The sequence below is a fragment of the Enhydra lutris genome, unplaced genomic scaffold, assembly GCF_002288905.1.
Source record: "Enhydra lutris kenyoni isolate GAN:26980312 unplaced genomic scaffold, ASM228890v2 scaffoldscaffold14, whole genome shotgun sequence".
Lineage (NCBI taxonomy): Eukaryota > Metazoa > Chordata > Mammalia > Carnivora > Mustelidae > Enhydra > Enhydra lutris.
Window position 1 is genome coordinate 19,777,272 of NW_019154098.1, and position 14,887 is coordinate 19,792,158.

At 38.8% G+C, this 14,887-nt stretch overlaps 1 protein-coding gene across 1 annotated transcript in view; it reads right to left on the reverse strand.

Annotated features, from left to right (window-relative positions):
• The window catches only part of LOC111146625 (MDM2 binding protein), a 76,957-nt gene that overhangs the window by 16,623 nt on the left and 45,447 nt on the right, over positions 1 to 14,887 (reverse strand). The window contains exons 14-16 of the mRNA XM_022502261.1: positions 12,466 to 12,627; positions 6,882 to 6,999; positions 951 to 1,106 (exon numbers count right to left, since the gene is read on the reverse strand). Of these exons, the coding sequence (XP_022357969.1) occupies positions 951 to 1,106; positions 6,882 to 6,999; positions 12,466 to 12,627 (436 nt within the window). The remainder of the gene's footprint in view (positions 1 to 950; positions 1,107 to 6,881; positions 7,000 to 12,465; positions 12,628 to 14,887) is intronic.

Below are 14,887 nucleotides of genomic sequence, written 5' to 3' on the forward strand. Positions count from 1 at the left end.
TTAGCAACATCTGGTATTTATTAACTAGTAACTTAGTTGTCTTGGAAGTCAGAGTAGCAGTAAACTATTCACACAGACACTGAGTACCCAGTAATATTACAGTTTCAAAAGCATTTTTATTATACTTTTCTGTTCTCTCCAGCTGAAGGCTGTGCTTTTTGCTAATATTAGGCATGACATGACAATGTCATGACAGGTAACGGCAAAAATCAAAACTAGAGAATAACGTAGAAAAAAAGAGTTTAAAAAATTTGCAAGTCAAATTATAATTTTTTCTTAAATAGCATTGTCCTTTGTATACAAAGTAGAAGCTACTGACTTCTATAGGGAATAAACTGAGGTTGCTTTTGCTTTTACTTTCCTTGTTTTCCTTATATTCAATAACACCAATAACAGGACATTGGCTAAGGTAAAATGTGAGGATTAAGTCCAACCGATAATCCCTGGAGCACAAGGAGGATAGGCATCGATTAACTAAGGAAATGAGATGCAATGTGTTTTAAAATGATTTTTAAAAAATTAATTGGTGGGCACCTGGGTGGCTCAGTGGTTTAAGCCTCTGCCTTCGGCTCAGGTCATGATCTCAGGGTCCTGGGATGGAGCCCCGCATCAGGCTCTCTGCTCAGCCAGGAGCCTGCTTCCCCCCTCTCTCTGCTTGCTCTGCCTACTTCTGATTTCTCACTCTGTCAAATAAATAAAATCTTAAAAAAAAAAAATTAATTGGCATGGGGTGTCTGGGTGGCTCAGTGGGTTGAGGCCTCTGCCTTCAGCTCAGGTTATGATCCCAGGGTTCTGGGATCGAGCCCCACATCGGGCTCTCTGCTCAGCGGGGAGCCTGCTTCCTCCTCTCTCTGCCTGCCTCTCTGCCTACTTGTGATCTCTGTCTGTCAAATAAATAAAATAAAATCTTTAGAAAAAAACTAATTGGCAATTATAAGTTTGTCACTTACCCCTTTTGGATCTGTAAAGGCTGAAGATCTCCAATTGGTAATCCATCTGAGGTAAAGAATTTTAGTAATTCTTTAGCATCCAATAATGTGATTGAGTCCCGTGGACTCTCTTTGTGACCCAGCAACTGTTCAGATGAACGAGGTAATGAACCAGTTCTGAGAAAATAACGTTATATAGATTGTTAAAAGTAGATCAGAATTCACCATAGTCAGGAAAATGCGATATAAGCAGAAACCAGAACAGACAAAGAAAACTATAGCACTATATACTTAGGAAAGAAAATAAAGTAAAATCTTTGTGAATCATTTAGTATAAAAGTATATTTTTAAAAATCTTTAAATCAAAGTGAAACTTATAGTTAACCATGTCAATAATGCTACTACTTGACTAAAATAAGCATAATTACATTCTTTATAAATGATGGCATAAGGAGCACCTGGGTGGCTCAGTCCTTGAGCATCTGACTCTTTTTTTTTTTTTTTTAAGATTTTATTTATTTACCCGACAGACAGAAATTACAAGTAGGCAGAGAGGCAGGCAGAGAGAGAGGAGGAAGCAGGCTCCCCGCTGAGCAGAGGGCCTGATGCGGGGCTCGATCCCAGGACCCTGGGATCATGACCTGAGCTGAAGGCAGAGGCTTAACCCACTGAGCCACCCAGGCGCCCCGAGCATCTGACTCTTGATTTAGGCTAATTCTAAGGTCATGATTTCAGAGTCATGGGATCAAAGCCCTGCACTGGGCTTTGAGTTGAGAGGGTAGTCTGCTTGAGATTCTCTCTCTCCCTCTGCCCTTCACCCCTGCTCTCTCTCTAAAATAAACAAATTAGGAGAAGTGAGTTGGGGGAAATCAGAGGAGGAGACAAACCATGAAAAACTGTGGACTCTGAGAAACAAACTGAGGGTTTCGGAGGGGTGGGGAGTGGAGGGTTGGGTGAGCCTGGTGGTGGGTATTAAGGAGGGCACGTATTGCATGGAGTACTGGGTGTGGTGCATAAACAATGAACTTTGGAACACTGAAAGAAAAAATTTAAAAAAAAATTTAAAAAAGATAAATAAATGATGGCATGATTATTTAGTAGTGTGAAGTTATCCATTCTATAAAATTTCAATCTAAATGTTTTTGTACGTTCTGAAACCCCATAATCTCAAAAATTTTGATGGTAGAAAGTGAGTGTTCCAATTTTCTATGAACTTGAAAGATTACTTGAAGCACAACCATGAAATGAGACAGTAATCAGAAATCTCTCCCAAGGTCTCTCCTAGCCATGATTATAACATTACAAATAAGCACTGAATCATTATTATACCTGAAATATAGACAAGAGTTTATACTTCTCAAACTATTTGAGATACAGTATGTTCTTAATCCTTACAAATTGCCTTGACAAAGATAGAACACCTGAAAACGAACACCTGAAAACAAGTACTTTGTAAAGTGAAAGTCAGTGTACCAGACCTAGAAAATAATCATTATTACTAATTTTCAGAAAAAGATACTACCACACATTAGTTTGTATTACAAGCCCAGGGTGACAGAGCCGTTTAAAATGACAGTTGGAACCGGACTGACTCTGAATTAGGTACTATTTCTACCTACACTCTCACTCTGTAAACCCAAAAAACTCACAGGAAGTTTAAAAACCGGAAAAGGAAAATACTTGCAGAGAACGGTAGTGGTTTTATCACTAGCCACCCAGGCGCCCCTGAGATTAAGAGTCTCTTATGGTTCGTCTCCCTCCCTGGTCCTATCTTGTTTCATTTTTCCCTCCCTAGCCCCCATGACCCCCTACCCTGTCTCAAGTTCCTCATATTAGAGAGATCATATAATTGTCTTTCTCTGATCGACTTATTTCGCTCACCATAATACCCTCTAGTTCCATCCACATTGTTGCAAATGGCAAGATTTCGTTTCCTTTGACAGCTGCATAGTATTCCATTGTGTATGTATGTATACACACACACACACACACACACACCACATCTTCTTTATCCATTCATCTGTTGATGGACATCTAGGTTCTTTCCATAGTTTGGCTATTGTGGACATTGCTGCTGTAAATATTCAGGTGCATGTGCCCCTTAGAATCACTACATTTGTATCTTTAGAGTAAATACCCAGTAGTGCGATTGCTGGGTCGTAGGGTAACTTTATTTTCAACTTTTTGAGGAACCTCCATGCTGTTTTCCAGACTGGCTGTACAGCTTGCATTCCCACCAACAGTGTAGGAGGGTTCACCTTTCTCTGCATCCTCTCCAGCATCTGTCATTTCCTGACTTGTTAATTTTAGCCATTCTGTCTGGTATGAGGTGGTATCTTACTGTGGTTTTGATTTGCATTTCCCTGTTGCTGAGTGATGTGGAGCACTTTTACATGCGTCTGTTGGCCATCTGGATGTCTTCTCTGCAGAAATGTCTGTTCATGTCTTCTGCCCATATTTTATTGGATTATTTGTTCTTTGGGTGTTGAGTTTGATAAATTTTTAGATTTGGGATACTAGCCTTTTATCTGGTATGTCATTTGCAAATATCTTCTCCCATTCTGTCAGTTGTCTTTTGGTTTTGTTGACTGTTTCCTTTGGTGTGCAAAAGCTTTTGATCTTGATGAAGTCCTAATAGTTCATTTTTGCCCTTGCTTCCCTTGTCTTTGGCAATGTTTATAGGAAGAAGTTGCTGAGGCTGAGGAGGAAGAGATTGCTGACTATGTCTCCTCAAGGATTCTGGTGAATTCCTGTCTCACATTGAGGTCTTTCATCCATTTTGAGTCTATTTTTGTGTGTGGTGTAAGGAAATGGTCCAGTTTCATTTTTCTACATGTGGCTGTCCAATTTCCCCACTACCACTTGTTGAAGAGACTGTCTTTTTTCTTTTTTTGTTTTCTTTTTTTTTTTTTTTTAAGATTTTACTTATTTATTTGTCAGAGAGAGAGAGAGAGAGAGCGCGCAGGCAGACAGAGTGGCAGAGGGAGACGTAGTCTCCCTGAGGAGCAAGGAGCCTGATGTGGGACTTGATCCCAGGACGCTGGGATCATGACCTGAGCTGAAGGCAGCTGCTTAACCAACTGAGCCACCCAGGTGTCCCAAGACTGTCTTTTTTCTATTGGACATTCTTTCCTGCTTTGTTGAAGATTAGTTGACCATAGAGTTGAGGATCCATTTCTGGGCTCTCTATTTTGTTCCACTGATCTGTATGTCTGTTTTTGTGCCAGTACCATACTGTCTTGATGATTATAGCTTTGTAATAGAGCTTGATTTTTAAATTGAAAATATAAATCTAATAAAAACAGTCAAACAAGAAAATACACAAATGTTTTCTCTGAACTTCATACCCTAAGAGGGTAGGAACTACATTATGAGTTTAATTTAATTTCAACACAGCTATTCTCTAATTGTGATTCGCAAAGGTTTCTTAATGAATATTACTCGTAGTCATTTTATAGGCCAGATGCATTGGGGACATGTGTAATTTGCATTTACAAAGACCCTGGACACAAAGATATCAAAGCAATTTCAAAGCACAGTTTGTGACAAATTACACCACCAAGATATGTCTTAGTTTAAAATCAATCAATCAATAAAATAATAGCATGTTATTTTGTCCAGTGTTTGCAAAGTTACAAAGTATTTTTTCATAAATCATCTCTTTAAGCATTGACAACTTTGAATTAGAACTGGGATTATTATCCCCATCTTAAGGATGAGGCAACAAAGTCACAGAATAGGTGAGTTTGTCCAAAACCAAATTCTTGCCTTCTGAATTTCACTATGTAAAGCATCCTTAATTCGCCAGTGAAGACTATTTTAACACAATACAAATTCTGAAAATAAGCAAAGTAATTTTTGTTCCCGACCAAGAATTCAATGATATCTCCCCATATTGTGACGCACTGAGAAGTAGTTGAGCATTGACTCTGTAAATATCATTGGAAGACACTAAAAAGAGTTCACTGATGATAATGTATAGACTCACAAACACTGCGTGTAATTTAGTAATATAGGTATGACTTGAGTAGGAGAAAGGAGGTAAGGAGAGTGAAAGGAGATAGATATACCAATGTGGAATGAGGTAAAAAAGGTGTAATAAAATAAGCTTCATGACAGAGGTAATGATCTAGTCCTTGGGTGCTTAATGAATGAAGGAAGAGAACACTGAGTTGCAACATTTATAAAAGGCTTAAGAGAAACGTGATATTTGATCTAGACCTTGAATGACAAACAATCTAGTTCAAGATGATGGTGCATTAAACATACACATTAACGTCTCCACTCAAACAAATGGAAATCACAATGAGGAAGTAGCAAACACTAAATTCATAGGAAGGTTGAGAAATGGAAGATGAAAAAATGGTGGAAAAAACAAAAGTGATAAACTAGAGCAAGCATGTAAATTAGAGCTAGAGAAAGAAACAGAACAATGTGGCCTCTGTCTTCTTCTCATCCCACAATGCCACAGGTAAGACTTGACAGAGAGGTGGAGTAGCAGTGGGCAGAAATCCAGCAATGCATTTTAAGAGCCCTACTAGAACAACTGTTAAAGTACCACCCTACCACACCTCCCCTTATCCCTGCAATTTTATCTCAACTGAAAAAAAGAAATTGCCTCTGAAGATCCAGAACTAGGTGCCTGTCCCAGTCTCAGAGCTGATGCCCCCAGTATAAAGCCCTGTTATTTCAGTATTGAGTGAAGGACCAGGGCTGCCTACCTTCTGATACCCCCAGAGGTGTCCCAACGTGAAGTCTTCTAGGTACGCCCCACCCTGCCTCTCCCTCCCCATGATATTCAGATGAGAACAGGCAGGAAACAGGACGACACATATAGAGAGAAAATTAACACCAACTACCCATATAAAGCAGCTTCGTATTAAATTCCAACCTAGTGACAATCAAGGACCATCAGACATGGGAGGAAAGCTACACATAAGAAAAAAACACCAGAGGAACAAACAGAACAGGTCCCGGGATAATGAGACCATCTAAGGAACAGAGAAAACAAGTTAAAAGAAGTTTCCAATTAACATGCTTTTAGTATCTTCTGAATTCTCATCATTAATAAAAGAAGAGATTGCTAATGAAAAAACAGAGTTGAGAACCAAAAAAAACCTTTTAGGAATTTAAAATATAACCTTCAAAAAACTAAAAGATGAAAGCATAGGTCAAGAAAATATCCCAGATGTGGGAGTGCTGATAATACTGACTCCATCTTTGGCCCTCCATCCCGTTCACGCAATGACCTCTCTTGGGACTACGTGTTTCGGGTCCCCTGGAGGTTAATGAATGCCCTGACCAGGATTTGGAAAGGCTTGTTCAGACCATCTCTGAAGCTGTTTAGGTAACTAGCAGAGATAGCCTAGTTTCTTCCCCTTTCTGCTTTCTGGCACACAGATGGCCCCACCAGATATGCTAAACATTTTGACCCCACTACAATGACCTCTGCTCATCCCCTCACTCTACAAAGTCTGCAGATTATGGTCTGGACTTTGTGGAGAACAGCTGTGGAGAACAGACTGTCATCTGCTTGAAACCCCGTCAGTAAGTTACTCTGAATAAAACTGTATAGAAGGTATGGAAGGGTTTGCTTCGTTTTTACATTTCCGAGTGCCTTCTCAGTTTGGAGGATACTTTACTGTCCGTCTTCCACCTTCTAACACCCAGAACGTAGAGCAGTAAAGATAGTCTGGAAAGGGATCCACTAAAACGTTAACAGTGAATAGGTACACACAGAAAGTACAAGTAGAGGGTGAGAAGGGGCAGCACTGTCTCAACATCCTACTCTGTAATGTTCTATCTATCTACTTACAGTACGCATACATTCCTTTAATAAGGGAAATATTATTTCCTATGAAAACTAGAAAGTATGTACATTTCATAAACACGATGTAAGGATTAAGAAAAAAATGCTCATTTAAAAATATTAAGTTATTTAAATTTTATTACCTCATTTTTTGTTTAGCTTTTTCAAAACTTTCCAAATTTTGAAGAACATGCCTTTCTGGCCACTCCAGAGGGTTGTTTTCCATTAGATTTGAAGAAGTAGGTTCCACTGAACTGGTGTCTAAAGGGAAAGAAATCTAGATAAGTACTGAAAATTATTAACATATTGAATTTTGCTACATGAAAATATATACATGTAGATCTATCCATCCATCCATGTGTACATGCACACACGTGTATATAAAGCTGTGTTGGGAGGCGCCTGGGTGGCTTGGTGGGTTAAGCCTCTGTCTTCGGCTCAGGTCATGATCTCAAGGTCCTGGGATGGAGCCCCGAATTGGGCTCTCTGCTCAACGGGGAGCCTGCTTTCCCCCTTCTCTCTCTCTGCCTACTTGTGATCTCTGTCTGTCAAATGAATAAATAAAAATCTTTAAAAAAAAAAAGGCAAGAATAAAATACTTGATTATTTAAAAAAAAAAAAAAAAAGCTGTGTTGGATAAGCTGTGCAATACTTACCCAGGCATTTATTAAGGATATCTCTGATGGCCCAAACCAAGCAAAATGCCATTGAAAAGTTTTTTTGGAAATGAAAAAAAAAAAAAAATCACTGTTAAGCTTTGTTTATATTACTATCTCCTCATAATACAAGTTATGACCTAGAATTCAGAAAATGGATTAGCACTATGAGGGCTCCAGTGGAATAAAAGCATAACTTGCATATTTTTTTTGGTGAAATTCATACTAGATGAAAAGGAGGCAATTCTATGGAGCATCTATTGGATATACTATGTGATTTTCATACCAGAAACAGGAATTAGCAGCATTACCCAGAAAAGTTCATGTTGTTGTTGTTGTTGTTTTTTAATAAAGATTTTTGTTTATTTATTTGGCAGACAGAGATCAGAAGTAGGCAGAGAGGCAGGCAGAGAGAGAGGAAGGGAAGCAGGCTCCCCGCTGAGCAGAGAGCCCGATGAGAGGCTCAATCCCAGGACCCTGGGATCATGAACTGAGCCGAAGGCAGAGGCTTTAACCCACTAAGCCACCAGGTGCCCCAAAAAGTTAATGTTTTTAAAAGAGATTACTTCATTCTCAAAAGTATAATAATATAATAGATAACATAAGATGTTCTCAGATAAAGGTTACCTTAGGAAGAATTTTCACTTATCCATTAATGTATAATATACATATATTATACATTATATACATATACATCTTCAAGTAAATCACTAACATTAAATGTTATTTCACTAACAGTGTGTTTACTCTTCTAGCTAGTATGCTGCAATGAACCAAGATTGCCAATAACACTACAGTGTCTTTCAAAAACAAAGGGACAGGGGTGCCTAGGTGGCTCAGTGGGTTAAAGCCTCTGCCTTCGGCTCAGGTCGTGATCCCAGGGTCCTTGGATCCAGCCCCGCATTGGGCTCTCTGCTCAGTGGGGAGTCTGCTTCCTCCTCTCTCTGCCTGCCTCTCTGCCTACCTGTGATCTCTATCAAATAAATAAATAAAATCTTTAAAAAAAAATTTACAAAAAAAAAAAAGGGGACAGTTTCCATTTGCATTATAAATTATGAGTACATCCAAACTATTTCAGCACTGTCAAAATTACTAACTGTACTACTTTTAGGATTCTCAAACCATCTGGTTTTTAATATTGTTTTGAACTACTACATGCTATTCTAATAAATTAGCTGAAAATTTTTGGACATTAGTGGTCTGACTAACGAACAGTTCTGACAAAAATATCCATTTTATACTTTGAAGTCTTACAAAATGGTAATTTGGTAAAGGCATTTTTATACAAAAAAAGAAAAAACATAAAACCAAAGCCAACTGCATGCTATTTATTCATTAAACTACTCAACCTTGAACATTTAAAAAATATCTTTAATGACTACATTGGATTGCCCCCACCAAACACCATCTAGATATACTACTTCCCACCTCATAGTAAGGGTAGTGAAATGCTATTTTATATGGCAATAAAATTTAAGATGAAATAATCTACTTTTTAATGTTGACATGGCTTTCCACTAGAAGTGCAAAGCAAATATCATTAGCAGATCTGAACAGATACATGCTGAGAACTCAAAAGAACAGAAGTCATGTTAAATAAAAGTAGACATTAACTGTTCTAAATATTACAATATCATTATTAACGTTGACTACACAATTTACATAAATATAAATGACAGACTAAATAGTAAGGAGTGCTTGGACAAACATTCATATGTACTTTTGGGGAATACTTTAATATAATTCTTACAGTAAAGTAAGACACAATATTTTATTTATGTGGCAGTCAGGACACTAGGACATGTTGATAACCAAAAAGCACAGAAAGCACCAAAAAAAAAATCCTGAGAAACCAAGAATGCTGCTTTTTTTTTTTTTTTAAGTGTCTTACTTTACAGGAGAAACAAAGAAATGAAAGTGATGCAGTAGGGAAATAGGGACTCAAAACCTGCCCTACACAAATCAAGGCCAACAGAAAAGAAGTAATACTACAGACGATAATACGTGCACAGTAATATAGGCCATCCCAGCCTTACGTACATAAATACGAATAAATCACAAAGAAAAGGTTATATTGTAGTCGGCATATTCTGTTTAATAAAGTAAGAATTATAAGCATATACTAGAAGATTCTTGTTAAAATATCTAAAATAATAAAACTGTGATCTTATAAAATTACCTAGAAAACTCATGTATGCAGTGTGTTTATGTGCACCCATGGCCTGAGGTAAAGGAGACAGATGCTGTATTTTGAATCCAGATATGACACTTGGCATTGTGAAAGTTTTTAGCAACTTTGTAGCAATGAGTAGAGAAAATGGTTTGTTCAGGACATTTTCTCCCGGCTGATTTTCATGTTACACATGCTAGAGTGCTAGAGTTTTTATTTAAAAAAAAAAAAAAAAAAAAAAAAGAGGACAGTAATAATCCTGATGATTGCCAATAATTCGTGATGCGCATGGTTATTAAATAATGGGATCAGAATATGAAACATGATTGACCTTATTGCCTCTTTTCCTGTATAATTTGCATCTAGATGTATTTACTCAAATAAAAGCTACCAAGGATGTTAAAAATCACAGCTTCATTATTAGGAGTCATATTCCAACGTATAACCTGTCAAATTTCAGTTCAGGCTCTAAAAAAACCTTCAGGGTTTCTTTCGTTTGTTAAATGTTATTTTGGGAGGAATCAACTCCTCTATGCTGGGTACGGTCTTAGGCTTAAGGCCATTGGAGAAAGCAAGCAGACACACTCTACTCTCAGAGAACATATGGTTCCCGGTGAAGACAAAGTGTTAGTAATAAATAATTACGTCTATAGTATATAATTTAAAATGGGAAAAATAATAAAAAGAAAGATATAGAAGATGAGGATCACTGGAAACAATTTAAAATGAGGAAAGTCTGGAAAAGCCTCTTTGAGGAAGTAACATTTAAGTTAAGATCGGAAGAATGACTGTCAGTTAATCAGGTAAAGATTGGGAGAAAAATATTCCAGAAAGAGGACACCACATGTGTAAAGGTCCTGAGGTGGAAAGGAAGGTGACGTGCTCAAGGAACAGAAAGATTGTGGCACCAAGGAAACAGAAATGTGACACTGGAGGAATCCAGAATTGGTATGAGGGTAGACATCATTTAGGATTTTTGTAAGCTGTATTAAGGACGACACATTCTATATATAATGGAAAGCAATGACAAAGCTCTGAGCAAAGGAGTGATATAATCTGATTTACATTTTAAGATGAGCACCCCTGTAAGCTCAGGGTGTTAATAGTGTTCTAGGACTTGACCTTGTATGAGTAACTGTAAGACACGTGTCCATACTTACAGAAAAACCCATGCAATGATTGCAGCCCTTCCTACCTTGTAACCGTTATCTCTGGCACAAATTCTCTGAGTAAGCCAGCTTCCGTCTGGATCTCAGTCTGCCCTTTCTTACGTCCATACTCCACGGGCATGCAGCTTCTACCCCCAGGAAAATCCCATCTTCGCCACTCTACCCAGACCCTATGCATCGCTCAAGACCTACATCCAAGTCCCTTTGCTCCTGACAAAGTGTTCTGTGACTCTCCTACCCTAGTTATATTCCTCTCCTCTAAATTCACATTCGTTTATTTAAAAACAAATATACAGCACTTCACACCAGACAACTTTCTAAGCAATTTATAAATAACTCCTTTAATCCTCCTAACAACCTATGTCATCTCTAATTTAAAGATGAAAAAAACCCGAGGCTCGGAGAGGTTAGAAAACTTGCCCAAAGTCACACAGCAAGTAAGCCGCAGAGCCGCATCCAGCCTTGTTCGTCTGGCTTCAGAGCACATTATGCAACCAAGAAGCTGGTTCTCTCATTTACAGAAAACCCCCAACCCAACAAGGAATCTCACACTGCCTCCAACACCTGTCCGATTACTCTGCACTGTTACCGAACATTCTTTTTTTTTTTTTTTTTAAAGATTTTATTTATTTACTTGACAGACAGAGATCACAAGTAGGCAGAGAGGCAGGCAGAGAGAGAGGAGGAAGCAGGCTCCCTGCTGAGCAGAGAGCCCGATGTGGGGCTCGATCCCAGGACACTGGGATCATGACCTGAGCCGAAGGCAGAGGCTTTAACCCACTGAGCCACCCAGGCGCCCCTGTTACGGAACATTCTTACTGGTACGGCACGATGATCATGAGAATACAAACAGCTAACGGTTCTTTGGCATTTATTATGTTCTTACATATACCCATTCCACTCATCTAATCCTCACAATAACTTTAGTGAGTGGGAGATATTATTAAGCCCATTTTAAACACGAAGAGGCAGAGGCAGGGAGAGGTGGAATAAATGCCAAACGATGTCCAGCGAACAAGTAACAAAACTCAGACTTGAGCCCTGGCACCTGAGCTCCAGAGCCTGGGCTCTTGAAACAGCAGTGCGTGCTGTATCTGTAATTAGCTTCCGATATACATCATAACCTGCTGACAGTCAAGGATCCACATTTTTACTTCTTTGTGTACTCTATGGTGTCAAACAGAGAAAGGCATCTGACAAACATTACTGTTAACTTGACTCTGGTCATTTTCTTATTAACCAATGGAATAAAAATGATCCTCATGGAATAAAAAAAAAAATTATCCTGTACATTTAAAATGCCAGGCAATCATCAAATGCTTTCTTGTTAGATCTTGTAAAGCTTCACTGTACTCAAACACATCACAAGAATAGGAACCAGGAAAACAGAGCTGTAAGTTAATAGAGAAATGATTTCCTGCTCCTTTAATGAAGTTTGGGGACTGTTCCTGCTACAATGAACAGCAAATAGGGAGCATTTTAATGCAGGTAGTTTTAACTATGGTAAACTTACTTGTGTAGGTTCTACTGTTCTCATCTTAGGAAAATATAGCTTAATAGAAATCCAGCTTAGTACAATTACTAAGAGGAATCACCTTCAAATGCTTCTCCCTCTGCTCAAAACAATTATATTAAACATGTTTAATGAAAGAAGTGCCAGAAAGCTTTTAATGTCTAAATGATGAGAAATACATATGAAAAGAACTAATATTTAAACTAACAAAAAACTTACCATTTAACATATTGGCGGTTTTAATTTTGTCTGTCTTTATTGGAATTGTTTTAGGAATAAAAGCGTCAAAATGATCTAAAAAGCGTTTCTTTATGAGTATTAATAGACTTTTGAGTTCATCAATAGAAACTACTTCCGGCAGGTTGGCCAACTTTCTCCTTTCTGTAAGACAAAGAAAAACCATGCAACTATTACTTTAAAAAACTCTCAAGAAATGCATCTACTACTCTTACGATAAATATTTTCAAAAGTAAAACAGTTGAATTTCTCCAGCAAATCAACATTCCTATGTACACCTGTTTTCATTTTAAGCCCATCTGTAGGTAATGATAGAATTTCCAGCTACACAAGATAAACAAAAATAGAGTAATCTGTTCACACCACGAAGTGATGAATGGTAAAGGCAAGTTTGCAAGTTTTCAGAATATACTGCAGAGCATTAAGAACGTTTATGTTTATGTGAAAAGTAAAACCTGTAAGACTTTGAGTTAAATGTGGTAGGTTGGCCACTTCCATCTTTTTCTTCTCCTTCCCCAAATCTAAACTCACAGCAAAGGAATTTAAAAAAAGACAACCAAAGCAGAAACAATAACTAATGACAGTTTTGGACATTTTGGAAGGTAAGATAATGGTGGAGGGGTATCCAAGTTGGTACAGCAGAGGAAAGTCAACTGGGTGCCCGCAGAGGCACTGCTGTGAGGTGTTAGGAAGATGACGGGGGGACAGGCTGAAACAGGATGGCATGTGTGGGTGTTTAGGGAAGGGGCAGGGTAAAGACCTTAGAACTAAAGGTCTTTACACCACCCTACAGCCCTCACAGCTAGGAGACTCTGTTCTCTCTCTCTCTCTCTCTTTTTTTTTTTTTTTTTGGTAGAAGCTGAAAAAGAGTCCCAGCCCATGGAGCATCAGGCACACTGAAAGGCAGCCCTGAAACTGGGGTTAAAACTGGGGGACAAAATGGAAGTGTACATACTGAAAGGTCCGACTCCAAGCCCCGGAGCCGGGAAGCTAGCAGCTATAATATAAATGCTCCACTAGAAAGAGCAAAGGGGTCCCCCTTTTGAAAAACTGAATGCCCCTCGAGAAAAGAGCATGATCCTGATACTGAAGTGGAGGTAGGGATAGGAGCTCACAACCAAGGATGTCTTGTCACTCCACCGCTCTACACCACAGCTTGCCAGACAGTATATTAGAGCAAGGTATGTAAAGCTTCCCGTCTAAAACAGAACAGACAGAAAAGAATCTCCAGACATTTAGGAAACAGTGATTTGGAAAGCCTAGGTGCCTCAGTTGGTAAAGTTGTCTGCCTTCAGCTCAGGTCACCATCCCAGGGTATTGGGATCGAGACCCTTGTCAGGCTCCCTGCTCAGCGGGGAGCCTGCTTCTTCTCCCTCTGCCTGCTGCTCCCCCTGCTTGTGCTCTCTCTTTCTCTCTCTCTATGACAAATAAAATCTTTTTTTTTTTTTTTAAAGGAACATAGTGATTCAAAGGAGCACATGCATCCCAATGTTTATGGCAGCAATGTCCACAATAGCCAAATAATGGGAAGAGTCCAGATGTTCTTCGACGGATGAGTGCAGAAAGAAGATATGGTGTGTGTGTGTGTGTGTGTGCGCGCACGCACACGCGTGTGTCCATCAAAAAGAATGAAATCTCGCCATTTGCAATGATGTGGATAGAACTAGAGGGTATAATGCTATGTGAAATAAGTCAGAGAAAGACAAATATCATAGAATTTCACTCATATGTGGAATTTAAGAAACAAAACAGATGAACACAGGGGAAGGGAAGGAAAAATAGGATGAAAATAGAGAGGGAGGCAAACCATAAGAGATGTTGAACTCCAGGAAACAAACTGGAAATTGCTGCAGGGGCGTGGGTGGGGGGAAGGGGTAATTGGGTGATGGGCATGAAGGAGGGCACCTGTTGTATAGAGCACTGGGTGTTGTATGCAACTGATGAATTATCAAATTCTATCCCTGAAATTAATAATACAGTATATGTTAACTATGCTGAATTTAAATAAAGAATTAAAAACAAAAAAGAAAACATGTTGAGGAAAGAGGGGACTCTGCATTTCCATGGTCTTATGTTTACACATAGAAGGAAGGACTTTGATCGAGTATACTTCCAGCTCCCATCTCCCTCCCTCACTCACTGAGCTAGCCTGCAGAAGAAACAAGGCATGCTCTGATCAGATCCTTCTCTCCAACTTTCCTCTGAGCTAGCAAGTCCTTAGGACGCATGCTCTCTACAACGTGGTAAGGGCCCCTGCCCTCACAAGGTTGATCTTCATTTGCCTAGTTCTTCATTCAAGGGGAGGAAATTCAATTCTGGGTGTATCAGAAAACTCACCTGGGCATAGATCTAGAAAGTCATATCCTTCAATACAGCTTTTATCTGTTGCTTATCTCCATCAATG